Source organism: Phascolarctos cinereus, unplaced genomic scaffold (assembly GCF_003287225.1).
Source record: "Phascolarctos cinereus isolate Bilbo 61053 unplaced genomic scaffold, phaCin_HiC Scaffold_1;HRSCAF=81, whole genome shotgun sequence".
Classification (NCBI taxonomy): Eukaryota; Metazoa; Chordata; class Mammalia; order Diprotodontia; family Phascolarctidae; genus Phascolarctos; species Phascolarctos cinereus.
The window spans coordinates 64,001,195-64,029,011 of record NW_027555514.1 but is presented as its reverse complement, the minus strand read 5'-3'; the positions used below and the strand labels follow the sequence as shown (position 1 = coordinate 64,029,011).

Here is a 27,817-nt window from a genome sequence, read left to right as displayed (position 1 = left end):
CTCTACAACATCTCTTATATCCATCTCTTCTCCACTCACTCAGCCACCAATACACTTGAGCACCCATCAGCAAGGTGGCACAATAGATAGATCACTGAGCTTGGAGTCTGGAAGATCTGAGTTCAAATCTTTCCTCAGATACGAGTTGTGTGACTGTGGGCAAGTCACTTAACCTCTGTCTGCCTCAGTTTCTTCAACTGTAAAATGGGATTCATAATAGAAACTACCTTCCAGGGTTGCTGTGAGGATCAAATGAGATAATAATTGTAAAACATTTACTGTAGTGTCTGACACACAGTAGGCACTTAAGAAATTTTTGTTCCTCTCCCTCCCACATTACCTCTCACCTGGATGGGCACTATAGCTACCCTGCCTTAGGCTTCTCCCCTTCCCAGCCTATCCTCTATATAGCTGCTAAAGTGGTTTCCCCAATGCCCCAGATCTGTGCATTGGCTGTGTTAACATTCCTGTGCTAAATGAACTCCAGTGGTTCCTTATCTCTTCTTTCCAGTTTTATTATACATTGTTTCCATTTACACATACCTGGCCCCAGCCAAATGAACTTTTTTGCTACTACTTACATAGTAATCAATAAGTAAATATTTATTAATTGCCTACTATGTGCCAGGCACTGTGCTAAGTGCTGGGGATACAAAAGGAAGCAAAAGACAGCCCTTTGCCTTCAAGGAGCTTACAATCCAATATGATATAGGATCATTGATTTAGATTGGCCAGGGAACAGAGGCTATTGAGTCTAATATTCTGATTTTACTGATGAAATTACTAGGGCATAGAGAGATTAAGTGAATTGCCCGAGGTCACATAGCTGTTAAATGTCTGGGTTGTAATTTGAATTTAAGTGTCCTGACTTCAAGTACAAGGCACCATCCACTAACATGCTATCTCTTGTCTGGGCTTTTTCCCAGGCTGTACTTCATGCCTGGAATGCACTCCTGCCTCAGCTGTACATCTTAGAATGCCTGTTTTCCTTCATTGCTCACATCAAATACCATCTCTTACCTGGATGTTTTACTGACTCTTCTAGCTGCAGGCATCTCTCTCCCTCCCCACTCCCTTCCCCCCAACCCCAGCTTGGATTTCAACTCTGGACCTCCCAATTCTTATAGGTAAGCTTTTGTATTATCTTGCCAGGGCCCAGCCTCCTGGCTGCCTCCTCCCTGCCTCCCACACCATAGCAGTCCTCTACGTTTTGTTTTCCCCCACTAGAATATAAGCACCTTAAGGGCAAGGGCTGTTTTGCTTGTATTTGTATCCCTGGCACTTAGCACACTGGCACATAATAAATGTTTCATCTATCTATTTATTCATATATATTTTGTATATTATTATATACAAAAGAGAAATGAGAGTTCCCAGGTGGTGGGGTCTGTTTTTTTTTTTTTGTCTTGGTTTACAATATGTTAGCACAGTGCTTGGCACATAGTATGCTTGTGGCTTGCTTGAATTGAGTGGTATCTTTACTCAGGAGGCTCTGGTCCTTCCTCCCCACCTCCCCCCATTGGCTGAATACCTATGATCCTGGGCAAAAAAGGGAACTCTGTGCTGCTCACTGTAGAGACAGGCTACATTACTCAATCTTGGAAGAGGTTGGAAGGGAATGTGTGGGGTGGGAGAGGGGAGAGAGTGACACAGGAATCTGTGGCACTAGAAACTTCTGGAAGTGACAGTCTGTCCTATTTCCGTTACAGAGGGATAAACAAGCAAAATTGTGTGGCAGTTCATAAAACAACCACAATGAATCATTTGTGGTCTAAGGCATATGGCGAAGCCTCGGAAGTTTCTAGGGAACTTGTGTATTGTATTGACATATTCTGATACTTTGGAGAACATTTATTTGGAATATATAGGATGCAGGATAGTCTTGGGACACATATGATATTCAGCATTCAAATTAGATCATATACATACATAGGTGTATAAATATATCATTTTGTAAAACTGAAATCACTCTATAAACATCGGCTATCATTTTTAATATGCAGCTGATTAAAAACTAAATCTTGTATTTTATGGAACATTTAAAAATGAAATGAAAATTTATGAGGTTTTTCAATTTCATACAGTTTACAACTTAGCAGCTAAGAAATCAGAAAATGAAATAGAAATGATTACAACTTCAAAAAGAATATTGAATATATTCACAGTAACCAAGAGAACTCTATCTGAATTAGCACAAAATTTTGGCACAGTAGGTAAAGCTGGTCAGAGATGGCTTTAGGTTCCAGGTTTTAATTTGAGAAAGTTTATCTGCTAGGCTTCCCTAAGCCTTAGTTCCCTCATTTGTACAACTAAGGGGGTAGACTAACTGGATTACAAGGTCCCTTCCCACTCTAGTTCTGTGATCCTAGATCTTACGAATATGTAACTTTTATTTAACCCTGTCGGGATGGTAAAGAAATCTTTGTTCAACTTGATTAAAGATATGGGCTGCACAAAGTCATCCATTTAGGAACATTTGTTCCTCAGTTAAACCGGAGTAAATTCGATTTTCTGATTGCAATATGGGTATCTTAGAGCCTAGCCTCTCTCCCTTTCTCTTTGTGTAACTTTATGAAAATAATCTTATTGTTAATTTTGTTAATTTTTTTATTTTTAAAAATAAGATTAAAAAAATTTACTATATAATTAATTTTAAAAAAATAATTCTGATTAAAAATTTGAATTTTTTAAAAAATTAAATGTTTAAAAATGAAAAATTTAGTTTTAAAATTTTTAATGCTTTTTTAATTTAAGGAAAACAAGTTGAGTGTTTCTGTTTTTTTAAAAAAATTTTTTATTAAGGCCCTTACTTCTGATCAGAGCCATACCTAGCACTTCTGACCCTTGGAGCACGCAAAATGAAATTGGGGCAAGAAGTTGAACAAGGAGGTGATGGAAGCTGGGTAAATGGAGTAGCTTCAGATCTCGAGACACAAAAACTTGTTGACAGAGATCTCCTGGGACTATAGCCCGCAGAGGTGTGAGGTTGCTTCTGGGGAAGGACACTGTTGGGGAAGGAAAGCAGGGCAGAACTGGACATAGAGGACCATGCCTGGGATTAGGACTGTGGGGAGGTAGGGATGGAAAGCACCACCTGGTAGTGTCTTGATTTAATGAATTATTTTGCTAATTAGATGGGTAAAGTTAGCCTTTTCTGCTTGCTGAAGGAGTATACATACTTTCAGCACCCTCTAAATTTCAGTATAGAGAGACAAAGTCACGATCACCCAATCCTAGTTTTGGTTCAATGCCTGAATCTTCTCTGTCCTCCAAGTACAACCAAGCACTGGTCTTTTGTTTTTCAGAGTATGATTCATATGCTGAACTTCATTAGATATTTTATGGAGGAATGTGGGTTGTAGTTATAATCACAGATTTTCTCTGGGAGATATGATCAATCACATTTCCTAAAGAAAGAGAATCCTTACTCTACCAAAATGTCTTTCTTTGATATGAAAATGAAAGGACATGTAGGTTTTGGTCTACCTTCAGTGAAGAGCGATAGGTTGGGGATAACTTAGTAGTATTGGAAACTCCTCTTTAGTGTTTTCCTTAATAGTCAAAGTCTCCAAATTTGATATTATACAAATTGATACCTTCACTAAAATGCTACATAATTCTTTTGAGTTCCTTGGAGGTCAGTAAATCCTAAGGATGTGATCATATTATCTGGAGTAATGAAGTATCCTTCAAAGAAGCTGTAAGCCTGGTTTTGATTGATAGATATAATATGTATCTATCCATCAGACTGACATATGCACATATATCTTTAAAGTGGGCTCTTAACATTTTTGGTGTCAGTGACTCATTTGGTAGTCTTTGAATAATGTTTTTAAAGACATAAAATAGATAAGATTTTCAAAGAAACTAATTATATTGAAATACAGCTATAAAAATATTAAGAAAAGAACACAAATTCACAGGCCCTGGTTTAAGAAACAACCTCTGCTTTAGAAGACTTAGGAGGCAGGTGGGGGGGGGGGTGTGGAGGGAAAGAAAGGGAAGAGGCAATCAGTAGTGCATACTTAGTAAGCTTAAAAGGACCAAGAGATAACTAATTAAAAAGACAGACACCACTAGACAATCAGATCTTACCAAGAGATCTAAGCTAAAGGCAAATTCTTTACCTGTTTTGGAAAGAGGATGGTTTACCAGCTGTCGAATGACATGGTTTTCTGATGATCTCAGGAGCAGCACAATGTCAGTTGGAAGGGTATCCCTGTTTTTAGCTAAGAACCCACTTGCATTATAAAGGACCTGTTGATAAAGGACATGGTCACGATTGTCCATTATGAGAGGCATTTACAGAGCTTTGGGTGCTAAGAACACAAAGAAAGATGTGATCCTTGTGTAAACACCCTTGTTATGATGTCTATTCCATAACCATAGTTTGTGTTCCGGTACTATGAAATGTGGAGGCTTTCTAATGATCATTGTAATCCTAAGACAGTATGATTGTCGAAAAGAAGTAGAAATATATCCCCAGTGCTCTTTGACATAAGGGGAAAAATGAACTATTAGGAGGCTTAGGTAGAAGTAGTTCATTAGCAAATTGCATGAGAACTTAAATTTATTTATGTGTAACCTTGGGTGATTGTCTCTGAGCTTCAATTTCCTTATCTATCAAATGAGGGGAGTGGACCACATGATCTCTAAAGTCCCTTCCAGGTCTAAATCTCATGATCCTATGACCTTATAAACCCCATTTGGGGAATAGCAGCTTGCCTTCCATCAGAGAGGAACCATGGGTTTGGTGAATGCCAGAGGGTCTGAAGTTTGCTCTGATATAATAGGTAGTTCATCAGGGTTGATTACCTGGTGGATTAATTGAGTTTCCAAGCCAAGGCTTCCCACCACTCCTTGGGAAAGCATGTCAGAGAAAGGAATAGGAGGGGGAAAACACAAAAAGGGGTGGGGCTCTTCAGATTGGAGTTTGAGATCAAGAAAAGGAACCAGGGATTGAACTCCCTCATAAACTATGTTGGGCAATCTCATCCATGGCTAGAATTTAATTAGATTGGTATCAGAAACCTATACTCTCTGAAATTCATCCATTTCTGTGGCTTTGCTTCTCCATCTCCCTCTGTTTTCCTCTCCCTATTCCCATCTTTATTTTCCCCTAGTTTCTTACTAAAAATTCCTTTTGAAAAACTCCAGGGCCTACTTAGAACTTATTTTTGTTGAGATCTGGGAGTTGCCTGCTGGAGTCTTGTTTATGTACTTGCTGGGGTCCCTTCCCCCCTCTTTCCTTTCCTTCCCCGCCAGGCAAAAACAAAAAGTAGCATCATGCTCCTAGAGACTAGGTATAGTGGAGACTGTGCAGCTTGGGAGACTGTAATAGGTAATAGTAAGGCCAAGAAGAGTAGGAAGCCAGAGGAGATACAATGTGAGCCAACTAGTGATGCTAGCCTAGGTCATCCCATTATAGCAAGGGTTCTTAACTTTTTCAGGCACCATGGACCCCCTGGGCAGTCTGGTAAAACCTAGGGACTCCTTCTCTCAATAATGTTTTTATATGCATGAAATAAAATACATAGGATCACAAAGGAAATAAATTGTATTAAAATATAATTATGAAAATATCTTTTTTAAAAAATTAAGTTCATAGGTTCCAGGATATGAACCTTTTCATTATAGGGTTCAAGTTTATTGGCTTATATTTTCATTTTTATTCTTTTTGTGTAGAGACAAATAAAAGGAAAACATGGGGTTAACTTTTAGGTTGTCTTACCTTTCCTGCATAATGATGAATTCCAAAAGTAAGTTCCAGTCTTTTGGCCCTCCAGAAGTACTTTGATTTCAAATTATCTTCAAATTTTTCTATAGGAAACATACATCATGGGTCTTAATATGGGTACCATCATGTTGTCTTGCACATCAGGGCTTATATGTTTGTGTAATGTAGTCATGAACTTATTAAAAAAGAAGGTACATAGTCAATGTCAGAGAGAGAGAGGGAGAGATTAGATTTGTGCTGCTTGGTGCCCCTAGGGCCCATTAGGGCCCATAGGGCTACCACAGATATAGGGAAAGGGGGATAGGTGTCACAGAAAGGCAGATTTGAGCTCCATATATGATTAGCATTCCCAACAAGGGAATTATGTTCTAGTCAAACATAAAATGGGCTGCTGTGGGAGGTAATGAGTTCTCCATCACCAGAGGTCTTCAGGTAGGGGCTAGATGCATTCTTATCAGGGAGGTTGAAGAGGGGATTCTCATTCAGATAATAATAGCTGATGTTTGTATAACACTTTAAGGCAGTGGTCTTCAAAGTAGGGGCTCTGGCATCACCCAAAGGGATATGAAGATAATCAGTGGGAAGGTGGGAAAATAAGTTGCATCACACCATCTCAATAACCAGTTGTGAGGATTGTCTCCAACATGACCACACCTACCCTTTACTCATCATAGCCCAACATTCCCCCACTTTGCCCCTTCTCATAATGCTCAAGTTTCCAACCTCTCCACTTCTGCCCTAGGGTTGGCTTCTCGTGCAGTAATATAACTGAGTAACTCAGTAACCTGAGATCTGGGTATAAAGCAGCTGCTCAGGTATGAATGGGAACATTTCTCCCAAAAAATACCAACACACCTGTCCCCTATTCCCCAGATCATTTCATGGCTTGGGGAGCATGCTTAAATTTTTTTTTTCTGATATGGAATGTGTGATCAAAAACTTTGGAGAATAAGGTATGCTAAGCACTTTACCTAATCGTCTTATTTGGTCCTCTCAACAAACCTGTGAGGTTGTTAGTATTATGTCCATTTTACAGATGAGGAAACTAAGGTCAAGCAAGATCAAATGAGTTGCTCTTGGGGATGTAAACCTGGGGCTCTCTCGTCAAGTTCAAGGCTCTTTCTCATATGCCACACTGCCTCTCTAGATTGTGGAATTTTCTTTCATATTTAAAATTCTACGATTCAATGACAATAATAACCAAAGTCAGGAAAATTACACAGTTCTCTTTAGATATTAAGTGACAAGCCAGAAGGTGAGATCTTTGACTTCTAAGTTTCACAGAAATTTGGTCCAATGGCTGTTCCTTACAGAAAATGCTGGAAAATTCATTTGAATTCTTTGAAGGTCATAATTTGATTTCATAATAAAAATGACTTGCCTTTGTATAGTGCTTTAAAGGTTACAGAGTGCTTTCTTCACAATAAGTCTGTGAAGTAGATAGTGCAGGTATCCTCATTTTACAGATGGGGAAACTGATTTGTACGTGGTTACCTAGCTAAACAGAAATGGAGCTGTGATTTGATTCCAGGTTTCCTGATTTAAGCCCAGAATTCTTTTTATGTGTTTAATTGTAGCAAGGGTTCTTAACCATTTTTATGTTTTTGACCTCTCTGATGGTCTGGTGAAGCCTCAATAACCTTTCTCAGAGTGATCTTTTATTTTTTTGCGACAATCAGGGTTAAGTGACTTGTCTAGGGTCAGACAGCTATTAAGTGACTGAGGTTGGATTTGAACCCAGGTCCTCCTGACTCCAGGGCACATCACCTAGATGCCCCTAGAATAATGTTTTAAATGTACAAAATAAAATTCAAAGGAAACCAATTATACTGTAATACAATTGTCAAAATATTAAGAATCCAAATCCACAGATTCCAGGTGAAGAGCCTTTGTAGTACAGATACTGATGATAATGATTGACTGCAGAATTTTTATTTTAAAAAATTAACTAGTAAAATGCTATCCATATTTAGAGAGTTTAAGGTTCATTACCTTAGAAATTTGAGAAATCTAATGTTTACTTTCATGTAGGTTGGGAGGAGGTGTAGATGTAACCCCCTCAAAAAAACCCTAAAACCATACTGGGGGAAGAGGTTAGCATGGTACTCAGCCATGAAGCTTCATTAAGGAAGGAGATATTCATGAGAGATGCTTTTTGAGAAGATAATTAAAATTTATTCCTTTCAACTCTGAAATAAAAAATACACCAAGACAAAGAACCTACTGGCATACTTTCCAGAAGAAAATGCTCTACTTATAGTAAGTGAATGCCTTGAAGTTCCTTTGGGAAGGCATTCTCCTTTCCTTTTCACATTCAGCCTTATTAGACAGCCAACTAAAGGAACAGCACAGGAGGTTCCAGCTAAGACTTCAAGGGAAAGAACCAGGCTTGGAGTCAGAAAAACTTACTTTAAATTCTGACTCTACTGCCAATAGCTATGGGACCTTCTCATCTGTAAAATGGGTACAGTAATACCTGTATTACTTACCTCACAGGGTTGTTGTGAGGGAAATCCTTTGTAAAGTGCCATGCAAATGTGAGTTATAATGATCAATATCATGTTTCAAAGAGTACTATCAAAAGTTGATGAGAGAAAAAAAACCAAACTACATTTTAACCACATAGAATGGAAGTGGAATATAAGTCTACCCAATATCACTTAACTGGCATCATGAAGGAAGGAGATTATCCACAAGTGTTTTTTTTTTTGAGACGATAACTAAAGCTTTTTCTTTGAACACTGAAATTAAAAAGAAATCACATTTGGTAGAATACTTTCAACATTTATTTCACACTTCATCTACCTCTTAAGCAGAGTGTGCCAAATGTACTTTAATCTTTTCTTAATGTTCCATGGTTTTCATTATGAATATGTCTGATTACATTGTGGTATATATAATACAATAATGCATTCATGGGCCATGGACTTGCATAGGATTATTTGAATCTACACTAAGTGACCCCAGGTTACTGTAGAATATGCCATTCTTTTTCTTCTCTGTATCCCTAGCATTTAGCACAGTGCCTGGTACATAGTAGGCATTTAATAAGGATTTACTGACTATTCTACTGCCAGTGGCATCTCTCACTCTTAGCTATCAATTTTCAGCATTCTTTTTGGCTTCTATTAGTGCTGTATCCCTTTTCTTATTGCTTCTAATTTTAGATTAGATAAATTCTCAGGACCTAGGAAAGGCCCAATTAAAAGTCGCCATGGTAGTCAGCAGGTAGGGGGGAGGTAGAGCAAAGTTAGAGGAGAAGAGAGAGCAGTCCAGCAGAACACTCCCAACATTCCCTCCAAACAACTTAAAAATAATATATAAAATTGAATTCTGGAGTGGCAGGGCCAACAAAAGGTCAAGGTGAGACATTTTTTGAGCCCATGACAACTGAGGAGGTCTAGGAGGTAGGTAGAAGAGGCCTGTGGCACTGGAGTATGGGCCAGCCTGGCATGCAGCAGCAGCACTGGCTATGGGCCTTGGAGGCAGCTACGACATCAACAGCAGCTTCAGGAGCTCTCAGCCCAGAGATGCTAAGAGGATCTGACAACTGGTCAGAAAGAAATTATAAGGGACCTTTTGCTGACAATACTGGTGCAGGATCTGGCACTGTTTGGTGCCTCTATTGCCCATATGCAATTCTGGGATGAAGTTCAAGGGTGGAGAGGAGTGCTTATGATTGGTCACAAGGAAATAGGGGCCCTACTCACGGTTCTAGGCTGGAGAGGAGCAGTAGTCTTGTAACTGCATGGGAGCCTGGGACTTTGCTGGTATAGACCAGAGCACAGACTGGAAAAGCAGTGACTACAACTCTCCTTGGATCATAACACTTTGGGAGTGCTGAAAACTTGGACACCACAGAACTGGCTCTGAAAATAGCAGCATGAAAAAGCCTCAAGCTTGGTACAGTGCCTCCCCACCCTCAGGTGAGCAGTTCCCAACTTTAATATAAAGTTCAAGGTCAAGAAATAGACCAGAAAAATAAGCAAGCAAGCAACAACAAAAAAACCCTTGACCATAAAAAGCTACTACAGTGACAGGAAAGACCAAAATAGAAATTCAGAAGATAAAAACGTGAAAACAGCTACAACAGCCTCAAAGAAAAATGTTTTGTGTAACCAAACCCAATAAGAATTCTAGTAAGCATTAAAGAAAGAGATAAAAGTGGTAGAGGCAAAACTGAGAAAAGAAATGTGAGTGATGCAAGAAAATTATGAAAAAGAAAATTAATAGATTGGTAAAAGAGGCACAAAAAATACTGAAGAAAATAATATCTTAAAAAACAGAATTAGCCTAGTGGGAAAAGAAGTACAAAAATTACTGAAGAAAAGAACTTAAAAAGCAGAATAAGCTAAATGGAAAAAAGTACAAAAGCTTACTGAGAAAAACAATTCCTTAAATATTAGATTTGGGCAAGTGGAACTATTGACTCCATGAGAAATTAAGAAATCAACAAAACAAAATCAAATATAAAACAAAATCAAAAGAATGAAAAACATAGAAGAAAATGTGAAATATATAATCAGAAAAAGAACTGACCTGGAAATTAGATGAAAGAAAGATAATTTAAGAACTATTGGACTACCTGAAAGGTATCATTAAAAATGAATCTAGACATCATGTTTCAAGAAGTTATAAAGGAAATTGCCCTGATATCTTAAATTCAGAGGGCAAAATTGAAATAGAAAGACTCCACTGATCACCCCCTGGAAGAGATCCCCAAATGGAAACTCCCAGGAATAGTATAGCCAAATTCCAGAGTTCCTCATTCAAGGAGAAAATATTGCAACCAGACAAAAAGAAACCTTTCAAGTACTGTGGAGCTATAGTCAAGATCACACAAGATTTAGCAATTTCCATATTAAAAAAAACAGAGAGCTTGGACTGTGATATTCTGGAGGGCAAAGGAGTTAGGATTACAACCAAGAATCACCTATCCAGAAAAATGGAATACAATCCTTCTGGGGAAGAAATAGACATTTATTGAAATTCAAGACTTTCAAGCATTCCTGATGAATGAGCTGATTAGAAAATTTGACTTTCAAATACAAGACCCAAGAGAAGCATAAAGAGGTAAACAGGAAAGAGAAATCATAAAAGATTTAATAAGGTTAAACTGTTTACAATCTTATATGGGAAAATGATTCATGTAACTCCTAAAAATTTTATTATTATTAGGGCAGTTAGAAGGATTCTACATAGACAGCGGGCATGAGTGTGAGTCTATTATGTTGGGATGATCTAAAAAAAAAAACAAAAGGAGTGAGAAACAGGTATATATTGGGAAAAAGGGTAAAGGAGAGGAAGAATGGGGAAATTATCTAACATAAAAGAGGCACACAAGGGAGAGATTTTATAATAGAAAGGAACACACACACAGCTGGGTGTAGAAATCTATCTTACCTAAGAGGGGATAAGGGGATAAGATAAAGGGAGTGGTGGTGATAAAAGGGAGGGCAAATTAGGGGAAGCAGTGGTCAGAAGCAAAACAGACTTTTGAGGCAGGATAAGGAAAAAAGAAAGGGAATAAACAAAAAATATGATGGAGGGAAATATACAGTTAGTTATCATAACTGAGAATGTAAATGAATGAATTCACCCATAAAGTGGAAGTGGATAGCAGACTGGATTAGAAACCAGGATACAATAGTATGCTGTTTACAAGAAACACATGAAACAATAAGACACACACAGAGTTAAAATAAGGTGCAGGAGCAGAATCTATTATACTTCAGCTAACATAAAAAAGACAGGAGTAGAAATCATGATTTCAGACAAAGCAAAATCAAAAATAAACCCAATTAAAAGAGACAATCAGGGAAACTATATTTTGCTATAGACAATGAAGTAATAATAAAAATGTATACAGCAGGTTTCTCTGACTCATTTTCATATATATAGAGAATTGAGTTAAACTTATAAAAGTAAAAGCCATTTCCCAATGGATAAATGGTCAAAGGAATATTAACAGGCAATTTTTAGAAGAAATCAAAACTACCTATGGTTGCATAAAAATGCTCTAAATCATTATTGATTAGAGAAATGCAAATTAAAACTCTGCATTTCCACTTCATACTTGTCAGAAAAGACAAGCGCTGGAGAGGATATGGGAAAACAGGGACACTAATGCACTACTAATCAAAGCTATCAATAGTCACATGAAAAATGCACCGAATCACTCTTGATTAGAAAAATGCACATTAAAATAACTCTGCAGTTAAACTCTACAAAGTAAAACAACTCATACCTATGAGAATGGCTAAAAAGGCAGAAAAGGAAAATGATAATGCCAGAAGGTATGGGAAAATAGGGACACTAACCCACTGTTGGTGGAATTGTAAACTGATCCAACAATTCTGGAGAATAATTTGGAACTATGTCTAAAGAGCTAATAAAACTTTGCATATACTCTTTGAACCAGCAATACCAGTATTAGGTCTATATCCCAAAGAGATCAAAGAAAGGGAAAAGGATACATTTGTACAAAACTGTTTCTAGTAACTCTTTTTGTGGTGGCAAAAATTGGAAATAGAGGGGATGCCCATCAATTGGGAAATGGGTGAATTAGTTGTGCTACATGATTAAGATGGAATACTATTGTGCTATAAGAAATGGTGAAAAGGATGGTTTCAGAAAAACCTGGGAAGATTTATATGAACTGATCCAAAGTGAGGTGAGCAGAACCCGGAGATCATTGTACATAGTAACAGCAATATTGTAATGATCCACCATGAAAGACTTAACTATTCTGATCAAGACTATGATCCACGACAATTCTGAAGAATTCATGATGAAAAATGCTATCCATATTCAGAGAAAGAACTTATAAACTCTGAGTACAAATTAAAGTCTAATTTTCTCATTTTATTTTTCTTGCTTTTTTGGGTAACACAGCTAATATAGAAATATGTTTTGTATGATTTCACGTATATAATTGATATATTGCTTGCCTTCTCGGGGAAGGTAAGATAACGATACAAGTGAGGATGAGAATTTAGAACTAAAATTCAGAGAAAGAATAATGTTAAAAATAAATACATAATATATATTTTTAAAAGAAAGTAGCCATGGCCATTCCTTGCAAATTAAAGTGCATGGACTTTGTATCAACTATTTCCATACTTCTAGGTTCACTACTGCATTGTGAATGAATGAGGTTGTCAGAAATCTGACTGTTGAGAATATGTGTAATTAATGACTTAATATAGTAACATAGAACCATGGTATTTTAGAACTAGAATGAACTTTAAAGAAAGATATTGTTGAAAGGAAAAGGTATTTGACTAAAAGTTCACTGTGCAAAATTCACTTACCAACAAGGGTCTGATCAGTGGCCCTAGGGAATCGACTTTCTTCATCAAGTAGAGAAAGCAAACCCATTGGTTTCTCCAGAAACATATCTAAGATAGGCCGATTATCTTCATATTCAATAACTCTAGCATCAACCTCTTCATTTAGATATTCATTCTATAATAGGTAACAATACATTGAAAAAAACATTCAATTACTGGTTTCTGTTTTCTCTTTGAAAATTATTTTTAGCCACTTAGTTCATATATTAGTGGATAAAAGAGCACTCAATAGTAATTTTTTGAAAATTTAATGTGTGTATATTATAATAAAATTCTTTCCTATGACAATGTTTTTAATCTAAGAGCATCATTTTATTTTCCCCCACAGTGCTGCTAGCTCTTCTGTAGATAGAATGTTTTGTACAACAACAAATGCAAGTCTAATTCTTATGCAAAAGAAATACAGATATCTGAAAGTCTTTCAGAATGAAGATAAGGCATGACAATGTTTAAATGCTTCGTAAACTATACTCCAAGAATTTATAGAATTTTGATCTGATCAAGGACAGAGGAGATCTCATCAAAATTAAATCCATTATCCAAACTTGAAATGCCATTTGACATCTCCAGAAATAGACATTTTCATAAATCTTCAATTAAGAAGGTGACAGCTGCAATGTGATGAAGGGAATTTCCTTAATGATAATATTAGATTCACCATATCCAAAACTGAACTTGTATCTTTTCCTACAAACCTGCTCAACTTTCTGATTTCTCTCTTTTTAAATGCTACCAGCATTTATTCAGTAGTCTTTTTAAAGGATTTGGAGTCAGAGGACCTGGGTTTGAACTCTAGCTTTGCAAGTTACTATTTGTATGACCTGTATCTGTCCCTTAACCTCTATGTGTCTCAATTTTTCGCATGTGTAAAATGAAGGCAGTTAGACTAGATATCTCAAAGTTCCTTCCAGCTCTAAATTCTATGATCCTAGGAAACCTTAGATTTATCTTTGATTCTTCTCTCTCCTTCAACTCCCACATCCAATCAGTTGTCATGTACAATTGATTTTACCTCTGAAATATTTCTTACATCTGACCCCTCCTTTTTGTTTCTATTGCTAATACCCTCAGGTCTTCATTATTTCTTGCCTGAACTATTTAAATAGCCTCCTTACTGGTCTTTCTGCCTTTGATATTTGCTCCTCTCCCTCCCATTTTCCATATAATGCTGTTAGATGTACACAAATATGTTCATATCACTCCTTTGTTCATAATTCTTCATTGGTTTTCTATTCTGAGCTGAACAAAATTCAACTCCATAGCTTGACATTTAAGGCACTCCCTAATATGGTTCTATTACCAGACCTTTCCAGTCTTATTGTACACTACTCCCTGCCATGTAGTCAAGTTGGACTACTTGTCATTCCTTATTTTCCCACTCCTATATATAAGGTTCCACTGTTCTCAATACTTACATCACATTCTACCTCCTTCATGAAGTCTTCTTTGATGTCTTTCTTCCCTCCCTTTTACTTCAAAATTGGAAATATCTTCCCTTCCTTGGGTCTTGAAGAGAACTTTGCAAACCTCATATACTCCCTATGATATATTTCATTTTAGAGTAACTTATAATGATAATAACAAGATATCATTTACATAGGATTTTATGAAACAAAGTATTTTATAGGTTATTTCATTCAATCCTCACAATCATGGACACTGTGTCCCCCTTCTAGATTACGAGATCCATGATGGCTGAGACCAATGTCTCATTTGTTTTTGTATCCTTCTTCTCTGTTTCCCATGTCTAACACAGAACCCATTGTGCTTATTGTTTGTTGCCAAACAAAAAAAAGAATTTGATGCAGCAGAGCAAATGATTCTCATTTAGCAAGGAGTCCTTCATGCATATAGTTGAGATCATACAAAATTCCTTGATAGAGAGAACACTAGAGATAACTTATTTCAATGATCATCCAATTACCAATATCAAGTGAAGGACAGGATAAGGAGATTGATAGTTATCAAGAGGGTTTGCCGCTATCATGGAAGATGTCTAGCACAAAGTTTCATTGGGAGAGGGATTCCTTATAGATAGAAAGATACTCCAAATCCTTTAATTAGCAGATTGATTATTATGTTGATAGGTTATATCAAATCCTAGAATATCAGAGAATCTCCTGAATGAAATTTATAATACCTCAAGAGAATTTGGTCTGACAATCCACATGGAAACAAACAAACAAACAAGTGGATGAAGAATATCTTTTTGTTCAGAGTATGATATAGAGTTGTATGGACAGACCATAAAGCTAGTATATAATAGATGAGAAAGCCGAGGCTAAGAGGTTAGTGACTTGACTAAGACAATAAGAAGATAAATGAGAATCAGAGGTGAGATTTGAATTTAGCTCACCATCTCCTATTTTTACTTTGCAAACTTTTTTGGGCAGGGGCCAGGTTTTTTGGTTTTTTTCTATCTTGAACCATGACTTCTAGCACCATGCTCTCAGACACTTTTGATGCCAAATAAATTCTCTGCAAGTTCAAACATTTAAATGAAAAACTAACTTAACTATGCCGTGTAGCATAGTTCTGAGTAATGCAGGATAATTCAGTTTCCCTAAGGCTGTGTTCATGTGTACAATGGATTTGTGATCTCATCCATTTGGGTACTCCTTCCAGTGGCACAGATCACAAACAAAAACTTCACCCTATATGACTTTTATCCATGTCTCCTTTTCCTCCCTTAAGGTTCATGGCATCCACCCAATGTTCTGTGCACTTTCCACTAAATCTTTTACCATGATGTGGACACAATATGGCATTGTAGATTATCCATTGGTTATCACCACCAAATTGGCCTAACTTCTTTTCCAGTCATACAGCTATTTAATGATATTTTTTGATGTTACTTCTTTTGTGCAATTAGGTGTCTGTAGTATGCTGTAGGCTATCAGTGCCCAACACGTGTCTCTCCATTGCCTTGTGGATGACTTGCAGTTTTGGTTCTTTGGGGACTATGGCATTGCATTTCATGATTTGTAGCCGTACAGCATCATCAGAAAACTATGGGTATTAGAAACATTTTTTGTGCACTAGGGAAAAGAAAAATCATTGAAAGTGCTGTACAGTTTTCCAAATGTTAACCAGCTTGCTCACTTCCCCTAATTCAGTTCTAAGCTCTGTTAATTGTACATCTGAAGTGCTTGTTCAAGATGAGTGTCATAAAAGAATAACTGTGGAGTTCAGAGGTGGATACGAGCATTTCTAGCTGTAAAGATCAGAAAAGGCTTTATGGAAGAGGTAATCATTTTAGCTGAGCCAGAAAGGACGGGTAGAATTTCAATAAGTCTGAAAGGTGCATGTATGCTTATGTGTGTGCATGCATGTGTGCGTGTGTATGTGCGTTAGAGGCAGAAATACAGCAGGATTAAAGGCAAGGAGGTAGAAAACCCCAAGGTATGCTTGTGAAATATGGAATTGGACAGTTTGGTTATTAGTGGATTAGAATAGATGCTAACCAGAAACTGAGTCAGATCCAAATATTGATGCAAGGAGTTTTCTCACAATTATACATCTCAAGCAATCCCTATCTCTAATTTGAAAATTGAATTTGTATTAGTCAACCAATTATTATTTCCATGTTCCATTGACTGAATATAGACATGGGGGAAGTGAGATACCTCTTTTTTATTTTAGGGAATTGCACCTGTTCACTTTCCCCCTCCCAACTTGGAACATCCCTAATCTTTCCTCCAATTAGAAATCAGGTTACTTACTTTTTTATCCTGGTTAATCGTTTTCTTTTAATTAATTGGTCTTATTTGATCAATTGTTTTTAATGCATAAAAATCAGTCTTCTCTTGTATTTGGGGTCAAATGCCAAATACAAATGCCAAAGCTGAGGAGGCCTAGTCATTGTTTCTTGAGCAATTGGCATGTATTGCTTAATAAATTGATGTATCTGGAAGCTTGAACCTTATTTCTTCAGTCTTTTATCTTTTACTTGCCACAGTTTGGAGTCACAGGGTTAGATATTTTGTACTGGAAGAGACATCCAAGGTTATGTATCCTCATTTTATAGATGAGAAAACTGAGGCCCAGAGGTGAAGTGACCTCCCCAAGGTCACATAGGTACTAAATGGCAGAGCTAGAATGTGATTCCATGTCTTTAGGTGCCAAATAAAACATTCCTTCCACTACGACAGGATACCTCCCCATTGTTCACAATGGACAATAATAAGAGATCAGCTAGAAAGGCAGAATGGGGTCAGAGCAAGAGTCCTGAATGCCTGGTTAAGTATTAGGATTTTCCTTCGAAGGTTAATAAATGTGTGTAGAAATGGCATAATAGAAGTGATGCTGTGGAACAATTACTTCAGCAGTGATACATGTGGTGGATAGGGTTAGAAAGGAAGAGACTGGAGGCTGGGAAATGACTTAGGAAGCTATTGCGAAGTTCAGGCAGGAAATACGAAAGCTCTGAATGAGGGTGGTGGCAGTGGGAATATAAAGGAGGGGGCATATTTCAAAGGCAATGCAAAGAAAGAAATGAAAAAACTTGGCAAAGATTAGATCAGAGTGAAGGAGAGGGAGGAATCAAAGATGATTTTGAGTTTTCTGGCAGAGACAACTGGGATAATAGTGATAGCATTAAGAGAAACCAGGACAGAGAGAAGCAGAGTTTTTGGAGGGAAGATAAGGAATCCCATTTTGGACATGTCGAGTCTAAGAAACAAATGGGATACACAGGTGAAAATATCTAGGAGGCATAAAAGGTAAGAGAAACATTAGAAACCCTATTTGAACTGATGCAAAGTAAGCAGAACCAGGAGAACAATATACACAATGACTAAAATAATGCAAATAAAAACAACCCAAATGGCAAGTGAACTCCAAATTCAGAAGTCTTATAAAAGGAACCAGTAACAAAGTAATTAGAGAGTTAGGATGGTAGTTTTGTGGAAGTTAAAAAAGAGTTTTAAGAAAGCAGATGATCATGTGTCACATCTTGCAGACAACTCAAAGAAGATGATGACTAAGAGGAGTCTTTGGATCTGACAGTTAGGAGGTCACTGATGACACTTAGGAAGCCAATTTCAGGGGCAGAAGCCAAACTGCAGAATATTAAGTAGTGAGTAGTAGGTCAAGAAGTGGAGGAGTCAAGTAGCTAATGTACATTAATTTTTCCAGAAGTTTGATGGAAAAAAAATGTATGCAATAGAACAATAGCTTGGGGATAAATCATCATGAAAGGTATACATATTATATGTACATATGTAACACGTATGTCTAAAGTGATAGGGAAAGCCTAAGCATATTTGTAGGCTGAAGAGAATGTAGTGAAGAAGAATATACTAAAGGCACAAAAGAAAGAAATAATTGGTCAAACAAGGTCTCAGAAGAGGTGAGAGGGCATGGGATCAAAGGCACAGGTAGAGGGGTCTGTCTTGGAAAGAGGGGCTACGTTATTCCCTGATTCATCAGGGAAGTAGGAGAGGAAGATGTAACAACAGTTATTTTGATGTAAAAAGACGAAGGTTACATGGGATTGTCTCCTACTTTTTTTGAGGAAATTGAGGCTGCATGGTGCTGTGAACAAGGTAGCTGGGGTTTGGATGTGAAGTCTATAGTAAGTGGAAAAAAAGTATAGGAACCAACAAATTAACACTGGGGTGAGGCAGCGATTTGATTCAATAACATATTTTCATAAAGGTGGCATCTCATTTTTTTTGGTGGAAGCTTGGAGGGACATAACATTTTACTTAAATGATAAAATAATGATAGCTAGCATTCACATAGCAATTTAAGATTTACACAGTGCTTTATTAGTGTTATTTCGTTTTATCCTCATAACAACTTTGAACTATTGCCGCTATGATTATCCCTATTTTACAGATGAGGAAACTGAGGCTGAAGGAGGTTGAGTCACTTGTCCAGGGTCACATAGCTAATAAATATCTGAATCAGTATTTCAACCCAGGTCTTTCTGAATCCAAATCCAGAGCTGTACCCACTGCATCATCCAGCTGCTTTTATCTTTCCTCTGATATTTCATTGTGCCATAGAGGTGACCCTCTGTTCTCAAAGGCTATCCCTCTGGATCACAAGCCCTATCAAACCATACTTGGTCTTACCAAGTTGGAAAAGTTTCAAGAGCTGGGCCAATGATGGGCTTAAAGTCTATATTCTGATGAGGAATTTTTTCAGTAAACAGTCAATAAGCACTTATTAATTACTTACTGTGTACCAGGTACTGTTCTAAGTATTGGGGATAGAAAATAAGGCACAAAATCAGTGTATACTCTTAAAGAGCTCCTAGTCCAATAGTTATGGTCAGAGAGGCTCAAATTCAGAGGCTGGCCACCAAGGGATGAATGTTTTTTAGCCATAATAACTAACAAAGATTTTTGACTAAGTTGAAAGGGCTGCCACCTTCACTGCACTGATGGAGCAAGTGCCCACACTGAGGAAATTACAAGTCCCTGAAGTGCTGAAGTAAGCTATAGCCATCATACGAATGAGAATAAGCAGAGCCTTTTGTCAGTTCTTAAAGAGTATATAATAGACAATTCTGTTTACCAGGCACAAGAATTGGACTCTAAGCTTTATAAATTATTAAGCTTCTTTCCCTTCAAGGTTACCTTGGCACACTCATGCAGGCTGATGGTTTTTACCATTAGATAGGCCATGATGACAGAATTTTACAGCCTAAATTGCAACAGAAAAGTTCAAAAGTGGTTTTTGTATGTGACTTAAATTGAAACCACTCAAGGTTAAGGTCTAAACAAATGCATTTGCCATTTCTATTTCCTTGTGTCAAATTCTACTAAAGTGCTTATGTGATAGGCCACACAGGGCAGAGATGAGTAACGTGAAACATAATGGGCTCCACTTCAAAATACTTATTATTTTGGTTGACTCAATGCTGATAGAAAAACAAACAAACAAAAAAAGACTATTATCAAGGACTTATGGCTAAGGAGTTATTCCGAGGGAAAACCCCCAATATTTTAATATCTATAATGACAGAATATTATCAATGAAGAGACTTGGAGATCCTTTAGTCCAAGATTATCTAATTATATAGAGAAAGGAAGTTTAATGAAGATGGTATCTGATTTTGGTCTTGAAGAATGTTTGGGATTTCAATAGGTATAGATGGCAAAGGTGGTGGTGGTGGTTTGGGGGGGGGGTGTGAAGCAGAGATGGAATCTGTTTCAGGCAAAGGAAGCATTAGCAAAGGCGTAGAGGTAGGAAAGTTATAGCTGTTCAGGAATAGCATTTGCCCTGGCTATGATCTGGGGAAGTAGCAGGCTGGTAATGCTAGACATTTGGTTGGGCCAGCACCGGGGGAGACTTAAAAGGTAGACTAAGAAGTATGAACTTAATTCAGTAAGTGCTGGGAAACTGTTGATTCTTTATGAGTTAGAGAAAGACAAGACTGGATCTGCCATTTATGAGGACCAACATCTGTGAAGTAGAGAAAACTTAAGAGATAGGCTGAAGAAAGGAACACCATTTCTCTTTTGTAGCATAGCAGACTCTCCGTGATTGAGGAAAAAGAAAAGTCTTGAGAACTGGAGTGGGTTAGTTATCACATTCTCTTTGAGGCCAAATGAGATGAATACAGCCCAAAAGGTCTTCTCCTCCTTTAGTTATGGCATAAATAAAAATATTTGGTACATATAGGGCCCAAATAATACTAATATAATGAAAAGATGCAGAGTGAGATACTGCCAAGAGCACTGGAATTGGAGTCAGCAGACTCTTAATTTGAATTCTGCTTGAAGGAGAGGGGATTAGACCATTACATGCTGACACCTTATAATGTTAACTTTTTGAGTGGAAATTTACCTAAAATGTATTATAGTAATAATTATTAGAGTATCATATAGTTTTTGTTTTTCTTCAATGTAGTAAACAGAATTTTATATCGAATCTTAGAGATATCATTAATATCAAGTCAGATAGTCATGTGTTAAGGATATAAACACAGGCATAGACACAAGAGGACATGTGGCAATGGTCTAAGAGAACACCAACTTCTTGCTGACTTGAAGATATAGCCAAAGTCAGCTTGCTTTTTGTGGTTATTGACTTTGTTTTCATAAAGGTGAAGTGATGATTAGGCATCTGCATTGAATAGTTGTAAGAGACCTTAGAGGTCACTTTATGCCACCTCCTTATTTAACAGATGAGAAAACATATGGCTGATGTAATGTGATGATTTTTCTGCAAAATGAATTAGTGACTCAACAGACAGAGTAACCTTCTAAGTGGTTTACTATTTTTTGTTAAAACAGCTTTAATCTCAGTCTTCGAGGCTTCTTGGCCCAGTAAGAAATATTGCACATGATCACCATTTTTTTTTTTAGGCAATTGGGGTTAAGTGACATGCCCAGGGTCATACAGCTAGTAAGTGTCAAGTGTTTGGTCTGAGGCTGGATTTGAACTCAGGTCCTCCTGACTTCAGGGCCATACTTTTTTTTCTAAGAAGTCTTCACTATTAGGGCTGGGGCCAAGATAGCAGAGTAGAGGCAGAAACTCATATTCCTCATCCTGAGGCAGAAACTCCCAAATTCTCCTCCAAATAACTTTAAAATAATGCCTTGAATTGAATTTTGGAGTGGCAGAGCCAATGAAAGGTTGGAATGAGATAATTTTCTAGACAACTGAGGAGGTCAGGAGGAAAAGTCATCAGGGTGGTGGTCAGATCTGGAGAACAGCACAGACCTGCTGTAGCAACTCCAGCAGCAGGCCTTGGAGGTGGCTGCATCAATGACAGCAGCAGCTTCAATCTCAACCCACAGACATAAGGGAGTTAGACAACTGGTCAGAAAGATATTACAGAGGACTCGTTGCAGGTGCTGGATTGAGGACATTGTTGAATTGCCCATACACAGTTCTAGGGTGAAGAGGAGTACTAGCACACTAGTGCTTTTTGGTTGCAAGAGAGCAGGGTCCCTGATCACAGCCCTAGGGTACAGAAGTGTGCTTGTGGTTGCTCACAGATAAAGCACAGTCCAGGAGAGCAGTGATCACACCTCTCTTTAGATCATGCCACCTTGTAAGAATCAAAAACTTCTAGACTGACAAAAAACCTGAAGGTTGGGATAGTGTCCCTCCATCCTGGGAACAGAGCACAACTTCAGCATTAAATTAAAAGTTAAGAAAGAGGCTGGAAAAATTAGCAAACAACAACAACAAAAAAGAACCTGACCATAAAAGTTACTATGGTGATAGGGAAGATCAAGACACAAACTCAAAAGAAGATGACAATGTCAAAAGAGCTATAAGCAAAGCCTCAAAGAAAAATGTGAATTGGATACAAGCTCAACAAGAATTCCTAGCAGAGGGGCAGCTAGGTGGCATGGTGGATAGAGTACTGGCCCTGAAGTCAGGAAGACCTGAGTTCAAATCTGGCCTAGACCAAACACTTTACACTTACTAGCTGTGTGGCCTTGGGCAAGTCACTTAGCCCCAATTGCCTAAAAAAAGAGAACAAAACAAAACAAAACAAAATGAAAAAAAAAAAAGAATTCCTAGCAGAGCTCGAAAAAGATTTTCATTATCAAATAAGAGATGTAGATGAAAAACTGGGAAAAGAAGTTAGAGTGATGCAAGAAAATTATGAAAAGAGAATCAACAACTTGGTAAACGATGCACAAAAGATACTGAAGCAAATAATATCTTAAAAAACAAAATTGGCCACATGGTAAAGGAGGCACAAAAATCCACTGAAAAGAACTCCTTAAAAAGCAGAATTGGCCAAATGGAAAAAGGTGCAAAAGCTCACTGAAGAAAATAATTCCTTGAAAATTAGGCTTGGACAAATGGAAGCTAGTGACTCCATGAGACATCAAGAAACAATAAACCAAAGTCAAAAGAATAAAAATAAAAGAAAATGTGAAATATCTCTTTGGAAAAATAGCTGACTTGGAAAATTGGTCAAGGAGAAATAATTTAAGAATTACTGGATTACCTGAAAGTCATGATAAAAAAAAAAAAGAACCAAGACATCATCTTTCAAGAAATTATCAATTAAAACTGCCCTGATATCCTAATTCTGAAGAATAAAATAGAAATCAAAAGAACTTACTCATTACTTCCTGAAAGAGATCCCACAATGAAAACTCCCAGGAATATTATAGCCAAATTTCATAGCCCCCAGTCAAGGAGAAAATATTGCAGGCAGCCAGAAAAAAAAAAACCAAACAATCAAAATACGGAGCAAAAGTTAGGATCATACAAAATTCATCCACTTCCACTTCAAGGCTTAGAGGACTAGGAACATGATATTATAGAAGGAAAAGGTGCTAGGCTTACAACCAAGGATCACCAGCAAAACTGAATTTAATCATTCAAGGGGAAAATGGACATTTAATGAAATTGACAAAAAGACCAGAGCTGAACAGAAAATCTGACTTTCAAATACAAGACTGTAGAGAAGCACAAGAAGATAAACAGGAAAGAGAAATCACAAGAGACTTAATAAGATCAAACCATTTACATTCTTAAATAGGAAGATAATTGTAACTTCTAAGAACTTTATCATCATTAGGACAGTTAGAAGGAGTAGACGTAGACAGAGGGCATCAGTGTGAGTTGACTATAATGAGATGATTAAAAAAAAAGAAAGGAGTGAAAAAGAGTGATGCATTGGGAGAAAGGGAAAGGGAGAGGAAGAATGGGGAAAATTATATCACATAAAAGAGGCACAAAAGGAAAAGCTTTTATAGTGGAGGAGGAAATAGGGGATGGTGGGCAATATATTCAATTAAAAAAAAACTAGAAAAAGAACAAATTTAAAACAGCTAGTTAAACACCAAACTGGAAATCCTGAAAATCAAAGGAGAGATGAATAAAATTGAAAGTAAGAAAACCATTGAATTAAAAAAATAAAACTAGGAGCTGATTTTATGAAAAAAATTAATAAAAAATCAATTAAAAATAGGTAAGCATTAGTCAATTTGGTTAAATTAACCAAATTAGTTAATTTGGTTAAAAAAAGAAAGAAGAAAACCAAATTACCTGTATTAAAAGTGAAAAGGGTGAATTTACCACCAATGAAGGTGAAATTCAAGTAATTATTATTTTGCCCAATTATATGTCAATAAATCTGACAACCTAAGTGAAATGGATAAATATTTACAAAAATATAAATTCCTCAGGTTAACATAAACTATAATGCTTAAATGACCCTATCTTAGAAAAAGAAATTAAACAGACCATCAATGAGCTCCCTAAGACAAAATCCCTAAGACCAGATGGATTCACAAGAGAATTCTAACAAATATTTAGTAACAAATAAATCCAATACTATATAAATTATTTAGAAAAATAGGCAAAGAAGGACTCCAATCAAATTCCTTTTATGACATAATTGTGGTGAAGCTATTATCATCACTTTTATTCAACATTGTACTAGAAATTCTAGCTATTGCAATAAGAAAAAAAATTGAAGTAATTAGAATAGGCAAAGAAGAAACAAAACTGTCATTCTTTGCAGATGATATGATGGTATACATAGAGAATCAACTAAAAAACTCATTGAAATAATTAACAACTTCAGCAAAATTGGAGGATATAAAATAAACCATAAAAAATCATTAGCATTTCTTTGCATTACCAACAAAGTCCAACATGAGGAGATAAATTCAACTTAAAATAACTACAGACAGATAACATAATTGGTATCACACTTGCCAAGACAAACCAAGGAACTATATGAACACAACTATAAAACACTTTTCATGCAAATAAAGTCAGATCAAAACAATTGGAGAAGTATTAATGGTTCATGGGTAGGCCAAGCCAATATAATAAAAATGATAATTCTAACTAAATCAATTTACTTATTCAATGCCATTCCAAGCAAATTACCAAAAATTATTTTATAGAGCTAGAAGAAATAACAACAACATTCATCTGGAAGAACAAAAGGTCAAGAATATCTAGGGAATCAATAAAAATAATGTGAAGGAAGGTGGCCTTATTTGTACCAGATCTGAATAGAAAATTTGACTTTCAGATACAAGACGCAAGAGAAGCATAAAAAGGTAAACAAGAAAGGGAAATCAGAAGGGACTTAATAAGGTTAAACTGTTTACATTCCTACATTGGAAGAAGATATTTGTAACTCTTAAGATTTTTCTCATTGTTAGGATAGTTAGAAGGAGTATATATAGACAGAGGGCATAGGTGTGAGTTGACTATAAAGGGATGATATGTAAAAAATAAAATTAAGGGGTGAGAAAGGAATGTACTTGGAGAAAGAGCAAAGGAGAGGTAGAATGGGGTAAATTATCTCACATAAAAGTGGCAAGAAAAAGTTTTTACAGTGGAGGGGAAGAGGGGGAAGGTAAAGGGGAGTGAATGCACCTTACTCTCATCAGAATTGGCTCAAAGTACACTCAATTGGGTATAGAAATCTATCTTACCCTACAAGAAAGTAAGAGGGAAAGGAGATAAAAGAAGGGGTGGGGTGATAGAAGGGAGGGCAGATTGGGGGAGGGGGTAGTCAGAAGTAAAACACTTTTGAGGAGGGACAGGGTGAAAGGAGAGAGAGAATAGAATAAATGGGGGTGGAGGGAATATGATTGAGGGGAATATAGTTAGCAATAGTAACTGTGAAAAAAATTTTGAAGCAAGTTTCTCTGATAAAGGCCTCATTTCTCAAACATATAGAGAAATGAGTCAAATTTATAAAAATAAGAGCCATTCCCCAATTGATAAATGATCAAAAGATATAATCAGTGTTCAGATGAAGTAATCAAGGCTATCTATAGCCATATGAAAAATATTCTAACTCACTACTGATTGGAGAAATGCAAATTAAAACAATTTTGAGGTACTACCTTATACCTATTAGATTGACTAATAGGGCAGAAAAGGTAAATGGTAAATGTTGGAGGATATGTGGGAAAAATGAGACATTAATGCATTGTTGGTAGAGTTGTGAACTGATTCTACCATTCTGTTGAGCATTTTGGAATTATACCCAAGGGCTACAAAACCAGGCATAGCTTTTGTCCTAGCAATACCACTACTACGTCTGTATCCCAAAAGACAGTAAAAAACGAAAAAGGAAAAGCATCTATATGTACACAAATATTTGTAGTAGCTCTTTTCTGGGGGCAAAGAATTAGAAATTGAGAGGATGCCCATCAACTGTTGAATGGCTGAACAAGTTGTGGTATGTGATTATAATGTAATACTATTGTATTATAAGAAATGATGAGCAGCTTGCTCTCAGAAAAACCTGGAAAGACTTCCATGGGCTGATGCAAAATGAAAAGTACTTTGTACAAAGTAAAAGCAATATTGTAAAATGATCAGCTGTGAATGATTTAGCTATTCTCAGCAATGCAACAATCCAGACAGAACTGATGGTGTCTAAATACAGATCGAAGCATACTTTTTTAAACTTTATTTTTCTTGAGCTTTTTGTCTATGTTTTCTTTTACAACATGACTATTGTGGTTATGTTTTGCATGACTACACAAGTATAATCTATATGGAATTGCTTGCCTTCTCAGTGGGGGGGATGTGGGTTAGGAGGGAGGAAGGGTGAGAATTTGGAACTCAAGGTTGTAAAAACAAATGTTTAAAATTGTTTTTACATATAACTGGGGAAAAATAAAATACTAAATTAAAAAAAAGAAGATATTGTGATAGAAATTAGGTTGGAAATGAGAGCTGTCAGAGAAGAATTAAGACAAACAGAAGAATAGGATTTAGAACACATAATGGAGAATCTCTCCAAAAATGTAGAGGCTCTAATAAAGAGAATGACAGGCTTGGAACTCAAAAATACAAAAGTGGAAGAAAATTTGATAAAAGAAAAGCAAAAGACATTACAAGGAAACATGCATTCTAAAAAATGAAAGATACTGGCCTAGAAGACAGGATGCAGAGATAACTTAAGGATCATAAGTCTACCAGAAGCACATGATAAATTATCCATGCATTAGTTTCTTTTCTATAAGCAACAGATAAAATTGTAATACCTTTGAAAGTTCAAAAATAATCAGTTTTATAGAAACTTGAAGCACTAGATCATCTAACCTAACTACTTTACTTTAGAAATCTTGAAAGTAATGTAAAGGGGCTTTCCTAATGTCACAGAGGCATTAAGGGTCAGAGTCAGAATTAAAATTGAGATCTTTTGGCCTCAAATTCATTTTCTTTTCAATATTGTCATGTCTAAGAATACTAGAGTCAATGAAGAGCACACTAAAATCTCATTTGCATTGTAAAGTAGTTCAGGGTATAATATCCCAGTAGAAACAATGTGACAAAAAAGTCATTCATTTTTCTTTTGATGATGATTTGCTGATTTGTTTTTATTTTTTATCAGTTATTTTAAGCTTTTTAATCCTATATTTTATTATAAAATGTTAAAGCCACCGTTCAGGAGAGCTGTCTGGTTCTATCATCTGCATTCAAGCAAACAAAGCTTTTGTCTTCTCAATGGGCAATGGATCAGACAGAAACCACCTTCATATATTTTTCCTAAGAATTACTTACACAGAATGACATTTAGCTGTTCTATTTTATGTTGTTATATCATTTAGTAGTGAGCCATAGCTGAAGAGGATTCTAATGTCACAAAGAATTTCAGCAGTTGTCCTTTCCAAGTCCTTGGATCAGAGAGGGTAGAAGAAGCAATGTTCTGATCCATCACCATTTCCCTTAGCTTGACCTTTTCAAGTCATGGGTCAATTTCCACTTTTGATTTTAAATTGAACATTACCTTTTCATGATTTAACTCCTTCTTTGC

At 36.5% G+C, this 27,817-nt stretch overlaps 1 protein-coding gene across 1 annotated transcript in view; it reads right to left on the bottom strand.

The window, feature by feature from the left end:
- Positions 1-27,817, bottom strand: part of MYO3A (myosin IIIA) — a 259,169-nt gene that overhangs the window by 69,696 nt on the left and 161,656 nt on the right. The window contains exons 19-21 of the mRNA XM_078151955.1: positions 13,051-13,204; positions 5,732-5,820; positions 4,128-4,257 (exon numbers count right to left, since the gene is read on the bottom strand). Coding sequence (XP_078008081.1) covers positions 4,128-4,257; positions 5,732-5,820; positions 13,051-13,204 — 373 coding nt within the window. The remainder of the gene's footprint in view (positions 1-4,127; positions 4,258-5,731; positions 5,821-13,050; positions 13,205-27,817) is intronic.